This window comes from Leptidea sinapis, chromosome 12 (assembly GCF_905404315.1).
Source record: "Leptidea sinapis chromosome 12, ilLepSina1.1, whole genome shotgun sequence".
NCBI classification, from domain to species: Eukaryota; Metazoa; Arthropoda; class Insecta; order Lepidoptera; family Pieridae; genus Leptidea; species Leptidea sinapis.
In genome coordinates, this window is record NC_066276.1 from 5,208,844 (window position 1) to 5,233,424 (window position 24,581).

The 24,581-nt window shown below is 33.8% G+C and overlaps 2 protein-coding genes across 2 annotated transcripts; one reads left to right on the forward strand and one right to left on the reverse strand.

Moving 5' to 3' along the window:
- Nucleotides 1–215: 215 nt before the first annotated feature.
- LOC126967251 (huntingtin-interacting protein K) lies at nucleotides 216–4,361 on the forward strand. The gene is made up of 4 exons (XM_050811743.1): nucleotides 216–403; nucleotides 503–661; nucleotides 863–970; nucleotides 4,234–4,361. The coding sequence occupies exons 2-4, from the start codon at nucleotides 509–511 to the stop codon at nucleotides 4,327–4,329; spliced, it is 357 nt and encodes a 118-aa protein (XP_050667700.1). The 5' UTR covers nucleotides 216–403; nucleotides 503–508; the 3' UTR covers nucleotides 4,330–4,361.
- A 9,610-nt stretch (nucleotides 4,362–13,971) lies between these two features.
- On the reverse strand, nucleotides 13,972–22,777 carry LOC126967237 (uncharacterized). The gene is made up of 7 exons (XM_050811728.1): nucleotides 22,601–22,777; nucleotides 21,796–21,909; nucleotides 19,265–19,373; nucleotides 18,010–18,123; nucleotides 16,164–16,262; nucleotides 15,792–15,858; nucleotides 13,972–14,710 (listed from the first exon to the last, which is right to left on the reverse strand). Exons 1-7 carry the CDS (start codon nucleotides 22,665–22,667, stop codon nucleotides 14,627–14,629), a joined length of 654 nt encoding a protein of 217 aa, XP_050667685.1. The 5' UTR covers nucleotides 22,668–22,777; the 3' UTR covers nucleotides 13,972–14,626.
- Between the last annotated feature and the right edge of the window lie 1,804 nt (nucleotides 22,778–24,581).

The window sequence follows — 24,581 nt, forward strand, 5'->3', positions numbered from 1 at the left end:
ATGTAACACGAGAGCTACATACATGCGCCAACGCTAGAAGTAGCCGCCATTTTATGACCAGTGGGCAGGTTTCAAAGCGAGTGACAGCTAACAAAGCTTTAATTTTGGGGCCAACTAACAGATGGCACTACGGTTTTCTGAAAACGTCACTTTAAGGCGACTGTCCCACCCCTGCACATAAGTATTCTCTTTGTTAAACACTATGTTCACAGTTCAACAGACTCAAATAAAGATGTTCAAGATCTAGAGTACCTTTGTATAAATTTGTGGTACCTACCTAGTTCTTTTTAAAATAAATAATAAAATAAATTGTTAAATATATTTTTTACAATAAAAATATTTTCTCATTCATACATACTGACAAAGTTCATTGTATAAATTTTGGGGTCAATATATTTTGGAGGTTAGTATGTTTAGGTGTGAATAATTAAAGCATACAATAGTATTTTGTACAGTTTGTCTTAGGTAAAGATATTATTTTCTTGTTTACTATCTAATTTAGTTAGAAATGGCAGATGAAGAAATCAATGGAGACACTGATGAAATTCAACCCGATAAAACCCAAAAGAAAACTGCAAAACATGATAGTGGAGTTGCAGACCTAGAAAAAGTTACAGACTATGCTGAAGAGAAAGAAATATCATCACAAGATATTTCTGGGGTGAGATGCCTTTCTTCGAAATTAAATTTTGGTGGCCATTTCACATAGCTTACTAATTTATTTACATTTCCTTTTTTGTCGATATCTATTTTGTCTGTCTCTTATTTTAAATTTATTAAATTGTTCCGACTAAAATATCTGAATCCCATCAGTTACATAAGTAATTTCCTTTTTTTTTAATCATAATGTTGTATGATGCAGGCATTATCATTAATTGGTGACAGAAGAAACAAAGAAACAGCAGAGAGGTTAGAAAAAGAGAAGGAATTGCAAAAAGTTTCAGTTAAAAAAGATGATATAGAGCTAATTGTAAGTATTGTTTGATATGAATTTTAATGCTTTCCAATTTAGAGGTCCTTTGGGTTTATTAATTCTGAGACCAAAACTTGAAACTTGTAATACACTGGTGTGTAGGATTCTCGATGAAGCTTTTCTTCATAGAGGTCTCTTTGAAAAGGTTACTTTTAATGAAAATAAGGGATGAGACATGCAGGACAGTCAGCTGATGGTAAATAATACACCCTGCCCTAATGGTTGTAATCAATGACACTCAAAATTATTAAAAAACACAAAAATTCTGTGTGGCACTACAATTGCACTTGGATGGATTGGGGTAAATATAATCTTGTTAACTTAAGACTCGGGTTTGCATGATAACCACAAATATAACTCCTTTTGTCTTAAGTGAGTGCCAAGTTTTCGTTTGATTTGTTTTTGCTAGTACGGCTGACGTGCGGAAAGCTAGTCAAGATTTTTTTTATCACAAGTAAAGCAAAAAAATACCGCTAGCTTTCCCATAATAACTACTAATAAAATATCATCCAATTTATTGATAGGCACTGATGGATATTATGTAACTTTGGTAATTTCATATTTAAGTTGACACTGTATTTAAAAATTGACTTGTGTAATTATGTAGCGTTGTTATGTTTATCAATAAATGCTTTGTACACATGCACAGACTAGTAAAAAAAGAAGGACTCCGCACCATCATATTAGCAAGTGAAGCACCTTTATGCTAGTCTGTGTGCGGTTACGGGGTATACCAGTTACACAATTTTTTCTCCCTTAAATAATTATATATCTACAAATACTTTTATGTTATTGTTTTTACACTTTTTCACAACACACAAGGGCATTTTTAAAATATTTTATTGAGGCACAAATTCAAATTCAAATATTTTTATTCAAAATAGGATTTATAATCACTTATTGAACGTCAAAATCTACCACCCATTCAAAAGAGACTGCCTCAGACCTGAGAAGAATGGGCGCAAGAAACTCAGCTGGCTTTTTTTTTATATAAAATATGGATTACAATGTAATATCGTACAATAAACATTAATAATTAAAGAGCCTGAGGGTGTTCGCTTTAATCCCAGTCTGTGGTGTCATTAAGAAAATCATTTATGCCATAATAACCTTTCCCACACAAACGTTTTTTAACAATTCTTTTAAATTTCGTAACACATTTGTTTTATACATTTTCTGGGATCATATTGTAGAAGCATATACATCTCCCAACAAAAGACTTACTAACTCGACCCAACCGAGTAGAAGGCATAACAAGTTTATGTTTGTTCCTCATGTTAACATTATGAATGTCACAGTTTCTAGAAAATTCCTCAATGTGCTTATGACCATACAAAACATTATCAAAAATGTATTGAGAAGCAACAGTCAAAATGTTTATTTCTTTAAACACACACTGATCTGTCACAGACCATGGCAATTCTCATAATGGCCGCCTATCGGCCTGTAGTAGTGTGTGTGTGGGGCTATTTATTTACACATTAATCGGCTTGTTTTGGTGCTACACTGTTATGTAAGGTGACACGGAGTCCTTATATTTTTACAAGTCCGTGGTACACATGTAGTGCCATGGTTATTTGTCTTTATTTAATTTAGGTCTATTTAAAAAACAATACAATAATTGTCTTTATTAATTTTATATATATAATCAATCCATTCTTTCTGATTGTAATAATAAATATATAAATAAGATTTTATTTATTTATAACTTTGAACTTGGCACCATTAAGACTAAGATAAAATTTTGTATTAAGATATGGTTTTTTCTAAATGAACACATGCATAATATAAGTAGGAGGTATTTTTTAAAACTAAAACAGGATAACCTACCACAAGTGGACATACTCATGAGAAGTAAACACAGGTGGCCACAGAGCTACTCTAACAAGGCCTGTACACTATTGCTAAATGGCTCCAAAAATGAAAGATCAAAGCATGTAAAACAGATAAAACTGATCTCATGTATGCCTTGCACATTCTATGTTACCTCAGAATGACGGTGTAAGAGATCACCGTCCGACTGGGAAACAGCACCTCAAAAGCACTCGAGAGAAGAACACATATACAGCACAGAAAAAATTACTAGATGCTGGGGTGAAATAGAAAGCTATCAAACACGACAAGCTCGTTATATACAAAACAAATATTAAATTAGACATATGGCATTCAGCTTTGGGGCAGTGCAAGTAATCTGAACATTTGCTAAGATTGCTAACAAAATCCACGCAGACCTAGATATGATGACTATAATAGAGAAAATTCAGTCCTCATCAAAAAATAGCAAAAGGAGCTAATAAAATCATCCATTTGTACTTGCGACAAGTTTAACCATGTGCAGCTTTCGAAATCGTCTCAAGAGAAAAGATAATTAATTCAATAATTATCTCATCAATATGAGTATCATACAAACACAAAGAGTAGCTAACTTTCCTCGCTGGAGGATGCACTTGACCTGATTAAACTATACTGATACCTATCTGCTTAGAGTGGATACTTTGTGAGGTTTAGAAAAACATATTTAAAAAATAAATAAAGAAAACACTCAAAAGAGAATGGCTGAATACAAGACAGGGAAAACACAAAAGAAAGTAAATGTGACTTGTTGGTCAGCTAGCATGTATAGAAGTAGAAGCATGTGCAAGTTTAAAGAATCCTTTTCGTAAAGTCCTTAATACATCGGAATCAATCAGGGATGCAATTATGTTACAAAACTTTAAAAAAGTGGTTATGGTGTTCGCAGATTTGATCACAGCTTGCTTTGTAAGTTTTACGTAGTTTATCCTCCACATTTTCAGTATCTAAAATATATAAAAACTATATATAATAAAAACGGTAGGAGGCTGTTTCAAAGAACAGGTTCAACGAGTTGTTTTCAACTAAAAAGCTTTTTTCTAGGAAGAAATACATACATATGATTTAGATATATATATAAACGACTTTTGCAAATACCTTTTATCATCCTAAAATTCATCGGTAGCCATTATGCAGATCCATGAATTACGATTTAAACTACTTGACAATCTTAGAATTGTTATTGAAGTACATAGAATATAGGTTGAAAAGAGATTTGAAATGTTAAATTTCAAGGAGACTAATAAATAAATAAGATATTTTACTACAACACTTAAAAGTTGGGCGAGAAAAACAATATTTTTAAATAAATTTAATTTCCACAGAAATTCTGCTACTACTGTGATAACCAATACTCTTATATTTTTTACGTATAAGAAAACTAATACTGTTTTCACATAATTTTTCAGGTTAAAGAAATGGAAATCTCACGGACACTGGCAGAGCGCACATTAAGAGAACACAGTGGTGACTTGGTTGCTGCATTAACATATCTTACCAATTGATGTATATATAATAGACTATTTGTTTACTTAAATACTTGTATTATTTTATATATATTCTAAAGCAAAATTACAGTGAAATTAATTTTCATGTGCTTTTTTCATGATAAATATGTCATTATGTCTATCTGAGCAAACACTGCGAAGAAAATATATGTATGTACCGGAATATTTACTTTGACTGACGTAATTTTCGATACATATCGGTAAAAGTAAAGTAAATTTTTCAAATATTTGAAACAGCATAGCACACTCAAAGTTTTGATCACTGCAGTATTAAATAACCTGAATTTGGAAGGAGGCGAAAATAATAAAACTTAACGCAGTAAATGAGATATAAGAACAGAAGCACAGACAGAACACAAAAGAGTATCTAATCTCAGCAAACAAATGCAGTGCAGCAAAACAATTAAAGGTACCAACTAAATTTAAGAAATACATTGGAGGGATAAGAAAAGCCATAAAATAATTGACTGTTTCAAAAAACTGGATGTCAAACTTTAAACTGGATATTAAACCAATATAGCAGATATATTTAGTGTCAGTAGTAACCATCTTTTTTAAATATCTATACTCGAAACAAAGCACACCAAATGCAACTAAATTACCAGACGGAAGAGAGTGCCAAAAATATTAATCCGACAAGTGGAAAGAGGAATAGAAACGCAAAAAATTGGGAAAGAGTCTGGCCTTACACAGAGAAGCAACGAATTTCTAAAGGGTATAAAACGTTACATAGCACGAATAGGTAGGTAGGTACAAATACCTGTAAAGTGGACAAAGTCGAGCATTATAGTTCTACAAAAGAATGGCGACAAAAACGAAATTAATAATTACAGGCCTATCAGTATAATGTCGAATTAATATAAAGTCTTCTAAATAAATAAAGCATTAGACCATATCTATGTGGTGAAACAAAGAATACCCTTCCACTGTTATTTTGTCGACTATAGTATAGCTTTTGACTCGAGTGAATACAAAAAAAAATGGAAGACAAAAAATCTAGGAGTCGAGGACAAATACATAAGAGAAATAAAATATATCTACCAGAACAGTTCCGCGAGAGTAAAATTGAGAGAGAAGGCGACGAGCTCAAAATAGGAAGAGGCGTTCGTCAGGGAGATTCTCTGTCCCCTAAACTGTTCCCAGCGGCACTAGAAGAAGTTTTTCCGCTACCTTGACTGGGATAGTTTTGGTCTCAATATTAACGGAGAAAATCTGATTAACTTGAGATTCGCAGACGACCTGATAATCATTGCGTCAACAAGGCTAGAACTTAAAGAAGTGCCGAGCGACATAGAAACTGAAAGCTTGAAAGTAGGCCTAGCTATGAATGGACAGAAAACTAAGTTGATGATAAAACTATAGAAGAAATAGTCGTAGAAAACGGCAAGGAAATGTTATATTTAGAAGACTATATTGTGTATCTTGGTCAACTAATATACTACACTTATTATTACTAAATTGAAAAAAAAAATGGTAATCGTTTATTCAAAATCTGGGGACAATCTGGTTTCCAAAGTTGCCCAAGGGACATGCTTCGATCTTTTGGCGTACTTATGATATGAATAATATAATATTTTTTAATTTAAAGTATTTATAAATATTTTTTGTTAATAAATAATAGGTATATTATTATTCTTGATGGTAAATGATTACAAAACATAAACCCCTTTATCTTAAAATGTCTCAGTCTCCAAGAGCTACGATAAATCATTTTAAAAATCACATATAAGAATAACAGTAATTAACAGAAGCAAATAATACCCGGAATATAAAATTATAAAGAACATAAAAGTGACAGTCATAAAGTATCATTTTTCAAAAACGTTGAAAAAAATTACTTGGAAAACCGTAATAAACCATTTCATCTCTTTTGTACTATATTGATTTGATAATTTTTAAATAGGTATCATCGAATGCAACATATTACTTTATGCAACTGTTGTGTAATAAGGGGTATTAAAAGACGAATGTGGGTTATTTATGTGGGTGATAATAGTATCACATGAGTGTTTTAATGCCTAATTATCAACAGTTGCATATAAGACTTTATCTACACTCAGAATATAAATCCTTTAAAATATTCTGAAACAGCTTACTGCTAACATTAAAACAGACAGTCCTAGTAGTAACCTAATATCATCCCTTTACTGATTTTATACAAATAAACTAAGTGTGAAAGAAAGAATTATTTATTTTAGAAGTAATTTACATTTTGTATTGTACAATTATTAAAATTCACTTGAATATTATGTTCTTTGCAGCATTTAAAATATCCGGTGGTGTGCTGTCCAAACTTGAATCGCTCATTTATTCAATAAAAATGGCGGGGTTTCGAAAAACCTATTTTTTTTACGGCGCGCCACGTTCTGGTAGTGTGGAACGCGCGTTTTTTGAAATTCATACAGATACCACGCATCGAGCAATAAGAATGTGGCTGTTTATTGATACTCTTTGTGCATGAAGGGATGGAAAAAAAAACCCAGGAGTGTTGTTATGAAATTCAGTACAACATTACAACACTCGTTTGGATGATGTAATGGTTATTACGACATTGGGTGTTTTAATGTTGGTAATAATCTAACTAACACTACAATTGCACTTGGATGGATTGGGGTAAATAAAATCTTGTTAACTTAAGACTCAGGTTTGCATGATAACCACAAATATAACTTCTTAAGTGAGTACCAAGTTTTCGTTTGATTTGTTTTTGCTAGTACAGCTGACATGCGGAAAGCTAGTCAAGATTTTTTTTTTATCACAAGTAAAGCAAAAAAATACCGCTAGCTTTCCCATAATAACTACTAATAAAATATCATCCAATTTATTGATAGGCACTGATGGATATTATGTAACTTTGGTAATTTCATATTTAAGTTGACACTGTATTTAACAATGACTTGTGTAATTATGTAGCGTTGTTATGTTTATCAATAAATGCTTTGTACACATGCACAGACTAGTAAAAAAAGAAGGACTCCGCACCATGATATTAGCAAGTGAAGCACCTTTATGCTAGTGTGTGTGCGGTTACGGGGTATACCAGTTACACAATTTTTTCTCCCTTAAATAATTATATATCTACAAATACTTTTATGTTATTGTTTTTACACTTTTTCACAATGCACGATGGCATTTTTAAAATATTTTATTGAGACACAAACTGATCTGTCACAGACCATGGCAATTCTCATAATGGCCGCCTATCGGCCTGTAGTAGTGTGTGTGTGGGGCTATTTATTTACACATTAATCGGCTTGTTTTGGTGCTACACTGTTATGTAAGGTGACACGGAGTCCTTATATTTTTACAAGTCCGTGGTACACATGTAGTGCCATGGTTATTTGTCTTTATTTAATTTAGGTCTATTTAAAAAACAATACAATAATTGTCTTTATTAATTTTATATATATAATCAATCCATTCTTTCTGATTGTAATAATAAATATATAAATAAGATTTTATTTATTTCTAACTTTGAACTTGGCACCATTAAGACTAAGATAAAATTTTGTATTAAGATAGGGTTTTTTCTAAATGAACACATGCATAATATAAGTAGGAGGTATTTTTTAAAACTAAAACAGGGTAACCTACCACAAGTGGACATACTCATGAGAAGTAAACACAGGTGGCCACAGAGCTACTCTAACAAGGCCTATACACGATTGTTAAATGGCTCCAAAAAAGAAAAATCAATGCATGTAAAACAGATAAAACTGATCTCATGTATGCCTTGCACATTCTATGTCACCTCAGAATGACGGTGTAAGAGATCACCGTCCGACTGGGAAACAGCACCTCAAAAGCACTCGAGAGAAGAACACATATACAGCACAGAAAAAATTACTAGATGCTGGGGTGAAATAGAAAGCTATCAAACACGACAAGCTCGTTATATACAAAACAAATATTAAATTAGACATATGGCATTCAGCTTTGGGGCAGTGCAAGTAATCTGAACATTTGCAAAGATTGCTAACAAAATCCACGCAGATCCTAGATATGATGACTATAATAGAGAAAATTCAGCCCTCATCAAAAAATAGCAAAAGGAGCTAATAGAATCATCCATTTGTACTTGCGACAAGTTTAACCATGTGCAGCTTTCGAAATCGTCTCGAGAGAAAAGACAATTAATTCAATAATTATCTCATCAATATGAGTATCATACAAACACAAAGAGTAGCTAACTTTCCTCGCTGGAGGATGCACTTGACCTGATTAAACTATAACCTACCTATCTGCTTATAGTGGATACTTTGTGAGGTTTAGAAAAACATATTTAAAAAAAAAATAAAGAAAACACTCAAAAGAGAATGGCTGAATACAAGATAGGGAAAACACAAAAGAAAGTAAATGTGACTTGTTGGTCAGCTAGCATGTATAGAAGTAGAAGCATGTGCAAGTTTAAAGAATCCTTTTCGTAAAGTCCTTAATACATCGGAATCAATCAGGGATGCAATTATGTTACAAAACTTTAAAAAAGTGGTTATGGTGTTCGCAGATTTGATCACAGCTTGCTTTGTAAGTTTTACGTAGTTTATCCTCCACATTTTCAGTATCTAAAATATATAAAAACTATATGTAATAAAAACGGTAGGAGGCTGTTTCAAAGAACAGGTTCAAGGAGTTGTTTTCAACTAAAAAGCTTTTTTCTAGGAAGAAATACATACATATGATTTAGATATATATATAAACGACTTTTGCAAATATCTTTTATCATCCTAAAATTCATTGGTAGCCATTACGCAGATCCATAAATTACGATTTAAACTACTTGACCATCTTAATTATTCACTAAATCTAGCCCGACGTTTAATTTACGCGAAGATTAATCTTAGAATTGTTATTGAAGTACATAGAATATAGGTTGAAAAGAGATTTGAAATGTAAAATTTCAAGGAGAGATTTATCGCCCAACTTTTAAGATTTGTAGATTTACTACAACACTTAAAAGTTGGGCGAGAAAAACAATATTTTTAAATAAATTTAATTTCCACAGAAATTCTGCTACTACTGTGATAACCTAATTCTTATATTTTTTACGTATAAGAAAACTAATACTGTTTTCTCATAATTTTTCAGGTTAAAGAAATGGAAATCTCACGGACACTGGCAGAGCGCACATTAAGAGAACACAGTGGTGACTTGGTTGCTGCATTAACATATCTTACCAATTGATGTATATATAATAGACTATTTGTTTACTTAAATACTTGTATTATTTTATATATATTCTAAAGCAAAATTACAGTGAAATTAATTTTCATGAGCTTTTTTCATGATAAATATGTCATTATGTCTATCTGAGCAAACACTGCGAAGAAAATATTTGTATGTACCGGAATATTTACTTTGACTGACGTAATTTTCGATACATATCGGTAAAAGTAAAGTAAATTTTTCAAATATCTGAAACAGCATAGCACACTGAAAGTTTTGATCACTGCAGTATTAAATTACCTGAATTTGGAAGGAGGCCCAAATAATAAAACTTAACGCAATAAATGAGATATAAGAACAGAAGCACAGACAGAACACAAAAGAGTATCTAATCTCAGCAAACAAATGCAGTGCAGCAAAACAATTAAAGGTACCAACTAAATTTAAGAAATACATTGGAGGGATAAGAAAAGCCATAAAAGAATTGACTGTTTCAAAAAACTGGAAATCAAACTTTAAACTAGATATTAAACCAATATACCAGATATAGTTAATGTCAGTAGTAACCATCTTCTTTACCTATACTCCAAACAAAGCACACCAAATGCAGCTAAATTACCAGACGGAAGAGAGTGCCAAAAATATTAATCCGACAAGTGGAAAGAGGAATAGAAACGCAAAAAATTGGGAAAGAGTCTGGCCTTACACAGAGAAGCAACGAATTTCTAAAGGGTATAAAACGTTACATAGCACGAATAGGTACAAATACCTGTAAAGTGGACAAAGTCGAGGATTATAGTTCTACAAAAGAATGGCGACAAAAACGAAATTAATAATTACAGGCCTATCAGTATAATGTCGAATTAATATTATATATTATTCTAAATAAATAAAAGCATTAGACCATATCTATGTGGTGAAACAAAGAATATGGCATACCCTTCCATCTTCCATGTTATTTTGTCGACTATAGTATAGCTTTTGACTCGAGTGAATAAAAAAAAATGGAAGACAAAAAAATCTAGGAGTCGAGGACAATAATACATAAGAGAAATAAAATATATCTATCAGAACAGTTCCGCGAGAGTAAAATTGAGAGAGAAGGCGAAGAGCTCAAAATAGGAAGAGGCGTTCGTCAGGGAGATTCTCTGTCCCCTAAACTGTTCCCAGCGGCACTAGAAGAAGTTTTCCGCTACCTTGACTGGGATAGTTTTGGTCTCAATATTAACGGAGAAAATCTGATTAACTTGAGATTCGCAGACGACCTGATAATCATTGCGTCAACAAGGCTAGAACTTAAAGAAGTGCCGAGCGACATAGAAACTGAAAGCTTGAAAGTAGGCCTAGCTATGAATGGACAGAAAACTAAGTTGATGATAAAACTATAGAAGAAATAGTCGTAGAAAACGGCAAGGAAATGTTATATTTAGAAGACTATATTGTGTATCTTGGTCAACTAATATACTACACTTATTATTACTAAATTGAAAAAAAAAATGGTAATCGTTTATTCAAAATCTGGGGACAATCTGGTTTCCAAAGTTGCCCAAGGGACATGCTTCGATCTTTTGGCGTACTTATGATATGAATAATATAATATTTTTTAATTTAAAGTATTTATAAATATTTTTTGTTAATAAATAATAGGTATATTATTATTCTTGATGGTAAATGATTACAAAACATAAACCCCTTTATCTTAAAATGTCTCAGTCTCCAAGAGCTACGATAAATCATTTTAAAAATCACATATAAGAATAACAGTAATTAACAGAAGCAAATAATACCCGGACTATAAAATTATAAAGAACATAAAAGTGACAGTCATAAAGTATCATTTTTCAAAAACGTTGAAAAAAATTACTTGGAAAACCGTAATAAACCATTTCATCTCTTTTGTACTATATTGATTTGATAATTTTTAAATAGGTATCATCGAATGCAACATATTACTTTATGCAACTGTTGTGTAATAAGGGGTATTAAAAGACGAATGTGGGTTATTTATGTGGGTGATAATAGTATCACATGAGTGTTTTAATGCCTAATTATCAACAGTTGCATATAAGACTTTATCTACACTCAGAATATAAATCCTTTAAAATATTCTGAAACAGCTTACTGCTTACATTAAAACAGCCAGTCCTAGTAGTAACCTAATATCATCCCTTTACTGATTTTATACAAATAAACTAAGTGTGAAAGAAAGAATTATTTATTTTAGAAGTAATTTACATTTTGTATTGTACAATTATTAAAATTTACTTGAATATTATGTTCTTTGCAGCATTTAAAATATCCGGTGGTGTGCTGTCCAAACTTGAATCGCTCATTTATTCAAGAAAAATGGCGGGGTTTCGAAAAACCTATTTTTTTTTACGGCGCGCCACGTTCTGGTAGTGTGGAACGCGCGTTTTTTGAAATTCATACAGATACCACGCATCGAGCAATAAGAATGTGGCTGTTTGTTGATACTCTTTGCGCATGAAGGGATGGAAAAAAAACCCAGGAGTGTTGTTATGAAATTCAGTACAACATTACAACACTCGTTTGGATTATTATTTTGGTTATTACGACATTGGGTGTTTTAATGTTGGTAATAATCTAACTAAAACTTATTAGTGGCCACTGAAAATCGATTTACATTTTTGGAATAAATATGTCGTTCATTAAGACGAAAAATCGTTTATTATCATGAATTTATTTATAATTCATAATAATTTGGTTACAAAATATATGCATTTATCACTCAAATATGCCAAATGTAATCAATAAAATAATAAACCTTACATTTGGCGCGTGCAAAATAAAACTTCCGCGCAATTTCCCATAAATTTCTTTTATATTTGTTCTGTTTTTTCCTCGCAAGTGTGTTGAAAAAGTGCGAATGAAACTCGTGAGCTTACTCACTAGACACTCGGCTGATTTACGCCCTCGCATGCGGTTCGGGTTGCAACCTCCAGGCCTCGTGTATAATTAGCAACTTATACTTACTCACTTGAATCATAATATACTATAATACGTAAGTATCCATCCCTACTCTGTGATATTATAAACGTCTTTTAGATCAAGTTCAAATAGGTTTCCACGTTTGACAACTTTAAGGAAAGTGACTCTCATCTCTCCGTCATCTTCGATATCATTTTAAGCAGCCCTAACATACGTATAACATTTAAATTTTACCCCGTAATCTTTAACTAATAAGTAATCTCCCAGGGCCCCGTAAGTTATTACTCGGCCCCGATGTAGATGGGTAGTGATTATATTGGTCTCCAGATATATCAGATAAAATATTATTTGGCTCAGAAACAGATAACTGCTTATTTTCATAATATAGATTTTCAGGTAAGTTATTATTTCGACCCGATGAATATGGTTGACTATTGTCGTGATTCCCAGGTCCAGGTAATTTAGTGTTTTGAACTATATTATAGTAATTTCCAAGTACTCCATTTTCATCAGATGTATATGAATCACCATATAAGTTTACGTAAATATTTTCAAATCCTTTTGCCCCGAGATCTTGGAAATATATACCTAATATTTATTTGATTTGACGATGAGTGCATGTGACTTATAGGAGTATTTTCATCGCTGGAATTTGGTCAATATCACTTGAATTTCTTCTTGAAAGTAAGCTAAGCTCAGCTTTTAAGTAGGACTTTTGTATTATTATTTGATTTTGTTATTTAATAATATTTTAGTAAATTAATTGAAATTAGATGTAAGGTGTAGAGATAGATATATATCTATATATACTATGTAATGCGACTTTGCGTCCTTCGGACAATCACTAAAATTCTAGTAAATAATCTACATATCTGAAATGATGATGAATCTACATATTTTAACAAATTTTATCCATAGAAATAATTACTTTATTATTATATCAGTAAGCGTATTTAAAAAATACCCCACCTTTTGAAAAAACATTGCGAGCAAACGTTGTTTTGCCATGTAAATTATATATGTAAACCTTCCTTTTACACATAACATACATTCTCTTTTATATATATAGATAGATAGTAATATGGCCATGGATTTTAAGCGGTCTCTTTTTAGAGAATGATCATTTTTGAGCTGGTATTCGCTTTATCCATGTTACTGACTCCAATACCAATAGGAGGCTTCTTTGTACAGGATGCCGGCTAGATTATGAGTACCACAACGGCGCTTATTTTTGGCGTGAAGCAATAATGTGTTGGCATTACTGTGTTTCAGTCTGAAGGGCGTCGTAGCTAGTTAAATTAGTAGGCAAATGAGACCTAGCATCTTATGTCTCAAGGTGACGAGCGCAGTTGTAGAGCCGCTCAGAATTTTTGGTGAGCGGCACTGCATTGTAATGGGCAGGGCGTATAAATTACCATGAGCTGAACGTCCTGCTCGTCACGTCCCTTATTTTCATAAAATAAAATAGGAATAGAAAATTATTCAATGTTAGGTTAGTATGAAATAATTATAAATAATAACAACATATTTATTATACAATAAATATTATCTCGATAACAAACTATATTAAATCTACTTCTTATAGCTATATTTACATTATATACCTGTTTTAAAGTAGAGATCTTTCGACTACGTCAGATAAATACGTCAACAGATAAGGACGCATTCATACAAACTGTCCATTTGATAACAAGGGGTTACAAAACAATACAATATACCTAATCGTCTCTATTATGTTAGAGTTTACATTCTTTATCTTTTCTCGCTTTTGTTTTTAAGTTATGTATTATTTAAATATCTTCGATAAAGGATTGGTCTCCGCTGCGCCTCAACTATATGCCGCAGGCGTAGTCGCAAAGTGCGGCAACTAATACTACGCCCAAGTACAGAGCGAGCTAGTCTGAACAATGTGACGTTGCGACGTGCCACATGTTCTGTTAAACGTTGCTAATAATTGAAACTAAACTGCCGGGTTGCGTAGTAAAACTTTGTAAAAATAATATTACAAGAAATAAGAATGACACTGGGATCACATATCATCAGTAAGTATTTTGATTTAACACGAAGCGTATGTTACAATATTGGAAAGGTGCCATTGAGTGTCAAGATGCCACGCACAGAAGCATGTAATAGTTGCCGTAGTAAAAAAAGCTATTGTTCTTAGGTAGTGCGGTATCTAATGTTAAATATGTTGTGTCCGATCCTGGTTGGTGTCATTTTTAAGTTCCGGAGTGTAGGACGGCGGCGGTATAGAGTTGTCGTGCATCTGTGTAATAAAAATATTTATTAACCTGTTGATATATTGAAAACGTTGACGTAAAATATTCAACTATAGTTGGGCCATCACAAACATGCGAACTGAGTCATAAATCATTTCTATCAGATCTCTCGCACTGCTGTTGTGTTGTGTGCAACAAAGAAGGGATTTGTCGATAGACAAGCTGGTAATTGAGGAAAGGTTTACGAAGTAATACAAAATATTTTTAGAGTATATTTTTAATATCTGCTTTTAAAACATACAATTTACTAAATTTTATACAACTTAAATTAATATAGTTATACATATAACAAATTTTAATTTTAACAAAGTTAAGTTGGAGAATAATGCGTCCATGGTTCGCTTATGAAAGTCTAATGACAATTTTAAGACAGTTTTCACATACATCTACATTTGACCTTATTGCGTTAGTCATCAGCTTCCTGCGTCCGAGCGGCATCCCTTTATCGATAACGAGTTGTGCGGCATTGTCACATCCCTTTGACGTAATGTTTTATGACTCAGTTCGCACGTTTGTAATGGCTCAACTATAGACTGCCAATAGTCTATTAAAAGGTCGTCAAGAAATGTCCGAGCGGCGTAGTATACTATACGTATAAATTAACTTATTACAATTACTTATTAATTAAAATTAACACCTCAATTCGTGGTATTAATGTTCAAAGTCTATTGCATACGCTCATTAAAATTAGGTAGTAACACTACGTCACGCGCGAGACAGACGCGAACACGAGGAAATTACATTTTGTTTTAGCAATTGAAATGTAATTATTCAACAAAATGATTAAAAACGTCAAGTTAAACATTTTTCTTAATTTAAAGGAGCACTTACCTGAAATGCGAAACTCTCTCCTTTTAAAAATTGGATATGCTGTTATTTTTCAGTTTCTCATTGAACACTACGTAATTGCTTGGCGTTGTATTCCAGCGTGGTCGAAACATTACGCCGTGTTCGATAATGTATCCCTCTTATACTCGACACCAATCAATTCAAATAATAATGGCGTTACTATCAGGCCTTAGTGATCGCTTATTTTAGAAATGTAATATTTTATTATTCTATACTTACAAATCCAGAGTTGAGATATACTGAAGCAGGGTAGGTGGTCGAACCGGATGGAGCAGTGCTCGTATACCTGGATGTTATAACAGATACTGAATAAAAATATATAAAAACAAATAAACTTGTACCAAGCAAATGTGGGTTAGCTATGGTCTAAATTGAATTCAAAAAAATTCTACACTACTACTTTGTTCGCCAAAGAAGAAATATCTTACGTGCGTACATAAGTATGTATTTGTGTAAAAAGTGTGTCGATATTATTATTATTATAAGTAGGTACACACAAACCTACTTAATTTTTTTGAAATCCCCAGCATGTACGTTTTCGTTAAAAATACCTCTGTACTTTAAACAAAATAATTATTTTGGTTTAAGTACCTCGGCGGTGCATCTCGTAGACGCTCGTTCACATATATTTGCAAGCTCCCCACAGACAGTCTACCTTCACTGTTTGCGCTCCTTTCTCTGCTCATTGGCCTGAAACTCACAAGAACGCTAGTCCGTCGAAAATCACCGGGAAATGATCAATAATACACAAAATTTTAGTTATTCATTCACATTTATTATATCGCCTTCAAAGTGTGCTCCTGTAGAAACGATACACCTATACCGGTTAATAAACTTATCATGAAAACATTTTTTATTGCTTTTTCCGGAATTTAATTTAGTTCTCATCGCAAATTGTCTTTTATGATTGCAACCGTCTGAAAACGGGTGCCACGAAGAGATAATTTGAGTTTAGGAAAAAGGAAGAAGTCGACTGCAGCCGTAGGTGTCTGGTCAATAAGGGGGTTCCTCGATGGTATTTATTGGGTTTTTGATCAAAAATTCATAAAAAAAAAATTTATTGAATTAGGCTTTACTTTGCGGAAAGAAAGAGACAACACGTCCTCAGGATGCCTCGTTAACACTTAAGTTCACGTTACGTTCCTAATTAACACTAAAGAAAACTTAAATGATTTGCATAATTATGGATTTCCGCAAAGTAACGCCTAATTCAATACATTTTCTTAAATAATTTGTACAAAAATTCATTCACAATGACAGCCTGTAGAAGTATATGAACGTACCTACCATTATCTTTCTTAAATTTGCTCTTTTAAACGCCACTTATCGCTCAAATAATACACATTCATTTATCGTTTAACCTTCAGGTAAGAATTCCGAGTGCATAATGCCACCATAGACACAGTAAAAAAACCCGCTGAGTTTCTTGCGCCAGTTATTCTCAATTCTTTTGATATTCAATAAGTGATTTTAAATCTTATTTTAAATAAAAATATTTGATTTTAAAACAGTCAGTTTGAATTTTGATCCAATTTGGCGTGATTTTTGGGCGGACTTGGCGAGCGGCAACTTGTTTCATACCCAAGAATTAAGCAAAATCCCTCTCAAACTTGAATGAGGATTTTCAGTCACTTCAGACGTGAATGGTTGACTAGGGCGAGACATATCTCGACCGCTTTTGAATGCTTTGTTCCACTTATAAGCACGTGTTTTTGATAAAGTCGATTCACCGTAAGCCTTCTAGAACATTTATGTCTCCTTCTTCTTCATTAATGTCTCCGAACACGAATTTCTTGGTTTGGTAAATAATTGGTGATGCAAAATTTAAGACAACTCTTGGTTCGATATTGCGTCCGTTATTAAAAATAGCAATGTAATAATTAATTTCAATGAGAGATGCAACTCAGACTCCGCGCCAAAATGAAAAAAGTTGTGCCAATCTAACAAATAAAAAATAGTTTAATGAATAATAATTAAATATTTTTTTTTAATTCTGAGCGGTACAATTGGGCTCTGACGAGCCTTGAGACATAAGACTTTAAGTCTTATTTGCCAGTGGGCAAATTACTGGATTTCTAGCTACAGCGCCCTTCAGACCGAAACTGCAACATTACTGCTTCGCGGGAATTCTATATACACACTGGCGAATTTTCTAGAAACTGTGATAATCAAAATGTTAATCCAACGACAACAACACCAAGATAAAACACCAAGTTATATTGCCTATTACTCGGCTAAGTTGAGTTAGTAAGTCTTTTGTAAGGGCTTTGTTTATGCGTTTACAACAAGATCCGGTCTGAGGCATACCTTTTGGATTAGGTGGTAGTTTTTGACGTTCAATAAGTTTAATCCTATTTTGAATAAAAATATTTGATTTTCAATACAATTAAATGGTTTCGCGCATTTTTCTACAGTCTTGAATGTGAATAATATTTACCGTAATGGAGGAACAGCACATAACTTGTAGAGCAGTATAAACGTAGCAATGATACCCAGCACAAGAGCCGATGCCATCACGATCTGTGTTCCTGACACCATGATGAATTGGTCCCTGCAGATGTAACACGTAACATAGTTATATTAAAATGAAAACTTCTTTAGGCGCTAAGCTCTATTTTGTAGAACAGAGCTTTTTCATTCGGCTGTGTTAATCATCAATGCATGTCTGAAAACAATCATGATATTTATCTAACAACTTACTAGGAAACAAAATTTCTTGCATTATTTAAATTACAAAATGTTTTTAATATCAGCATGAATTATTCGATCTCGTACACCTTTACAGCAAGGATACTAGGACAATAGATCCCTTGGAATTGCGAGGACGGGACTTCGCTTCATGTTCGTCTTCGATTATATTTTCATGGGGAGAGATTGGATAGCTATCTGGCTATTTCTTGAGGACTTTTCCAGCTACCTATCTTTTTTTAAATGAAAATAAGGGTCGAGACGAGCAGGACGTTCAGGTGATGGTAATTGATACGCAATGCCCCTTACAATGCAGTGCCGCTCAAGATCCTTGAAAAACCCAAAAATTGCGGCACTACAATTGCGCTCGTCACCTTGAGACATAAGATGTTAAGTCTCATTTTCAGACCGAAACAGTCATGTTTATACATTACTGCTTCACGGCAGAAATAGCCGCCGTTGTGGTACCCATAATCTAACCGACATCCTGCGCAAAGGAGCCTCCCACTGGTAAATACAACTCTATCTAGATGCTTCTTAAGAAACCTTTGCAGCAAAATCAAAATATGGACGAAAACCCTAGTAGTATTTCAAGTATAAAATAAGTAGTCAATACATAAAAAAATATGGATATTCTTATTCGGCAACCCATTTGTAACTACTGTGCAAGAGAATGAATGCAACATCGGAAATGAACAACATGCCACTTATGTCAATCGCTGTAACTGGGGTGGTGATTGATACATAGATGTTTACGAGGGATGCGACAGGTGACAATCCACCAATTACATCATGACCAGGTGTAATGCATAGCAAGTGCGCAAAAGTGTCAAATAAATTAAAAGAAAAAAAATATTGAAAAGCAGTATTAACAAGAGATAAGAAGTAGGCAGTAGAAGTAGGTTTAAAAAGGTTCGGATACTAGTCAATAATAAAACAATAAAAATAGATTTTTGCAAAACTTGATCACTCAAATAGAATATGTATTTAAATCGTAATAAAACCTGCATATCCAGGTGCCAAAAGTGCTATAACATGTCTGACAAACTCCGTGCCAGCATTGTAATGTTGTATTTCCACCACAGCAGGGGCCGTAGCACGCCTCTCCTAAGCCTGAAACAATTAATTATTAGCGCTTTAGGTACCTGCTGGTACCAATTGGTTAAGGCATCACCGCAGTCAGATTTATAACGTATTTAGTAGAATTTACATCGACATCGTTTGTTTCCTTATTTATTGATATAGGCGTTACTTTGCGGAAATCCATAATTATACAAATGATTTGAGTTTTCTTAAGTGTTAATTCCGCCAATATTTGTCTTTGAACAATTAGACTTGTTTCGCCTCTACACGAGGCATCCTCAGGACGTGATGTCTCGCCAAAATCTAGCACGAGACTGCAAAAGCTAAAAATAATTACTGCATATACTCGACTTCCCATTTAGATGGAACAGTTCGTGCAGGAAATGCTATCATTATTGTAAGCCACTACGGTAATGACGCCTCTGAAAAATGGAGTTCTAAAACTAGGAGATCTATACTATCCAACAAGATATAATTTGAAAATGAAACATCCTCTATATACTTTCAAACATAAGGACATAGGTTTATGTGTGGAGGTGACTGGAATGCTAAAAGTACGTACTGCAGGAATCCTTTCACTCAATCAAACAAATTCTATGTTTTTTTGAGCACTGGTAAACTCTCATAATCGCCTAAAGATGGTAATAAAATATTCGATCTACTGTATACTACATAGTTTAGATAACAGCTCGGACCATACACACGTAGTAACAGCTGTCATAAGAACTGCATTAACATTTACTATTCCATCGGTCCATGTACCAATTCGAGGAACGTAACATGACACCACCAGTACGTATGGCCCAATGACGAAATCCACAAAACCTCATACGATTGCTCGCCTTATTTTGTTATTTGGAAGTGCTATTTTCCTTTGAAATTATAATAAAAGTCCGATATATTCTGTACAAATAAGGTCAAAGACAATGGGATGTTGGCATACAAAGGTTAACGGAAAAAGGGTGCGGGAATTTCAGTCTTTATCGGCCGCCAACGTAAAAGTGAAGTGCGAAGAATTTTTATTTCACAGTTTTACCCAATATTTCGTAAGTTGCTATTTTTATAATACATCTAAATACATCTAGATTTATTATTACATAATAATCTGGATATAGGGAATATGGTCTAGATTCTAGACTATATTTCTAAGACATTAAAATAAATATAATAGTCATGATATATAGTTTTCGTTGATATAAATTCTTGAAATAGCCTCCATTCAAATTTTATAAGAAACTTTTAAGCGTTGTTTCCTTGTTCTGTTTTTATTATTATATTTATTTATATTATTCATTTATATTGTAATACTAATATGTACTAATAAATAAAACCAATCGTTTATATAGATATATTTCGTCAATCGTTTATATCGTTTATTATATATATAACGGTTTTTCAACCTTTGTGTAAAATAACATAAAACACAATTTGAATAATGTGCATGGTCTTATAGCTTGTTTCGCTTTCAGATACATTTATTGAAATCATCATAACTTTAAGTTAAAAACTAAAAATAACAAGAAAAGGCTGAAATTAATTAAAATTATAAAAAAAGGCGAGAAGCTCAGTGACATTGAATTTAAGACCATTCCAAGACTCCTTTATTTGAACAAAAACAGTAATAGAATTTTGCGTTTCTTTTTACTAAGAATGTTTTTTTAATCGGACTAAAAGACGTAAAAGATGACTACCAAATTACGTCTCCAACTGAGCTAGATTCAGACAACGATTTAACAAGGTCGATTAAAACACAGAAATTCCCAAATAAAAATCTCATGGAATGAGGAGTTCCACATCAGCAACAGCGTCAGCAGCGGCATCTCGATCACCCAGCGAAAAACAGATATGCCTCCACGGGTAGGATGTAAAAAAAATACCGCATCTCGTCCCACTCTGCACAAGCGCGACCGTGTTAGGCGCGTGTTCGGCACGGTGCTCCGGATCAGGCAGTGGTCCGACGACCTCAGAGGAGGGTCAACGGAAACCAGGTAGCCGCCCGGATGTAAGGTCAACAGAAGGTCCAACAGTGAAGGTGTATGATGTTCCACATCTGGGATACGCTTTGGCGCAATAACCAGTTGCGTCAGACCATATGCTAAGGTGAAGTCGTGAACAGATCTCCCTGTATGATTGGTGGTACGTGAGCCTAGCCATTCGGCATGGTGGGCGTTAAGATCGCCAAGAAACACGATCTCTGCAGTAGGGAACCGCTCCAACACGGAATCTGTAGCCATTAAGATGTGTTCGAGGAGCCGGTCAGTCTCTGCGTTACCGCTATCGGAACTATACAGGCATGCGTAGATTCGGTTGTGTCCGTAAGGATCCACTATGACACTACCACTCCTATAATATTATCTATCTATAATCATAATCCTAATCATACTTTGAGCCTATCAGGATACAGCCATGAGACATTATAAAACTATTAAATATATATTTGGACATGGAATACCTGGACATTCAATACATCGTGTTTGATAGTAGTTCGGTATGAAGCCCGGCGCGCAATAACAGTCGCCATCTATACAGTCGTATGCTTCACCCGAACAGAACCCAGGACATACATCTGAAATATATTATATTGTATCACTGTAACACGCGATTATATAAATTGTTTGGTACCTTGTCGTTTAGTGCTAAGCTTATCTACACTATTCCTTATTCTTCTAGGAATCGATGTCGGTAATCGGTTAAGTAACACATAACTCGGGTTTTTTTTGTGTTTGACATCACTAAATAATGGAAAAATATAGCATTTATATTGATTTTTAATCAGAGGTGTAGTACAATCATTATAGAAATTAAAATAAAAATATTCCTAGGTAGGTATCCAACGCGGAAATGCTGCCATTATTCTGGGTATGTACATTTCCTTGTGATATTCTGACCCCATGTAGTCATATTACGTAATCTAAGTAGTAAAAACATTGTTTTGTTTTGAATAAGAGTTATATTTATGATCAGCTACTATATATTATGTATGTTCTCATTCAGCTCTGCAGTTGTCAAATATTTGTATGTTAGTATCTATCTAGTATGAAAATGATAGGTCTTATGAATTATTTCACAATATTATGTCTTTTTTACGAAATAAGTAACAACGGTGAGGTGATTTTAGCATAAAAGTTTATGCATTCTAAAGAACTTGGTTTCGTTAACGAAGGACCAACGTCACTACGCAGAAAACACATTTCCGATGATACCAAATAAATCTTTTAATTATAACGATAAAATAAATAATTAAGATTAATAAATACCTTCCTCCTCACTTGGTTGTGCACAAGTCAAAGTAACTAAAACTAAATATGCGATCCAGTAAGCCATTTTAGAAAATCATAATAGTTAACAACAATCTCATTACACATTTGCACAAAACAATATCGGCTGATAGGTGAGCGTACGTTATCGCTGATCAACACCGTCGCGATATCTGGTTATCGTCATTTTCACTTTAGACTCAAACAATAAATTATCTAAATGATGTGTGCTAACTGCTAAGCCTTGCTGTAACATAAACATACAATGGTCCTTCCTCATTAGCTTGAACAAGAATCATTTTTATGCTAAATATTTCCTAATGCAATGCTTTTGTATCGGCTGCTGATGTTATGTATGTGGTGAAGTCGGAAGGTATTCGTGTTAGAATCATTATTAGTTTACTGTATTTACAAACAACAATAATTATGTGCACTCATAGCTCGGGTACAGCATTTGCCCGTTATGTAACTAACTACCATTATAGATTTGTAGCTGTTCTGACCATAGAATTCGTTACAAATATTTTGCTTTAAGTTGTGTTATATTTTAAGTCTCAGTAATAATATGAAGTTTTGTTCTAAATCTCCACTCTTAGCTTTGATATCTCTGTCCAGGACTATATGGATTATCGCAGTGTTTTAAAGGAATGGTGAGCCCACTGCTTCCTGCTTAGTACCGGCGTGTTTAACTATAATCTAGTATCCTCGATGTGGGCAGATTTCAGCTCATAATATACCTATAATTTGTCTATTTTATTAAGAGTTTTTTAACAACTCACGCCCATGAAGTTTCATATTACTTAATTTAAATTTTCATACAAATAATATTGTACTTCATGGACGGGTACAGCCCCCTTAGTGATGTGCTCCATATAAGGATTACCAGCCTAGCGAAACTCTCTAAGAAAAAAGTGATTGTATGAAACGTGCAGTGATGGATAGATTGATAATTGACGGCTATAATGTTGTAAAAAACGGACATAGGCAAAATACACTACGTTTTAAGTAACTGTTCGCTTTCAAACATAGTCGGATTATACTTCGTTGTCAGAAAGACATCAAAATTGTAAAGTTTTTCTTTGCCTGGCCCTTTCCCATTTTATTTGGGGTTGTGCTGCCATTTCATCGATCACAAACCGTTTTGGAAATAGAATGAAATTAAAAACCAAAATTTCTTTGGTTTTTAATTTCATTCCATCCATTTTCTCCACTTTCGCTGTGTGTGGCAATGGACCATCCACTTGGATTGGCGATACCTGCCTTGCAAGTTCATCCGCTGCATCATTACTCAACGAACTGCTGTGTCCCTTGATAAATTGCTGAGTTACCCGGTTATAAGAGGCAACTTGGTGACATTCGTATATTACCGCCGAGTTGTAGGTGATACACCTTGTCGTGAATCTTCAGGCTTCAGCGCTGTTAGTACTGCCATACTATCATGAGAATTCCGGTTTTTTGGCCATATACTTTTTTCTTAGTCCTTTTCTTTTTGAAGGTACTCATGTCGTAACGTCCCGGAAACACCATACGAGGAAGATCAGTCCACAGCTTTGTAGTAGGTACGTGTAAGAAGGCTCCTTGAAAACCGCATTGTGGAGAACCGCCATACATCCAGATGGTGGGGATGATATCCTAATTTTTTTTAATATCCTAATGTCGTGTAAAGGTGGAATTTGGCGGCAGGAATCAGGTAAAACAACTCTTTGGTACACTCCCCGTGATAAATGCAGTAGAAGACACACAATGAAGCGACGTCTCTACGCAACGCCAAGTGATCCAGCCGTTCATAGAGCACTGGGTCTCCGACAATTCTAGCCACTCTGCGTTGCATGCGGTCAAACGGATCGAGCTCATACTGGGGTGCGCCAGACCAGAGCGACGGCAAAACTGCGTTAGCAGCTTCCTTGATGGTTACACACTCACATCGAAAGATGGAGCTGTGTGTGCCCAAGCGTATTGAAGAAAAATTACGTTAAATATC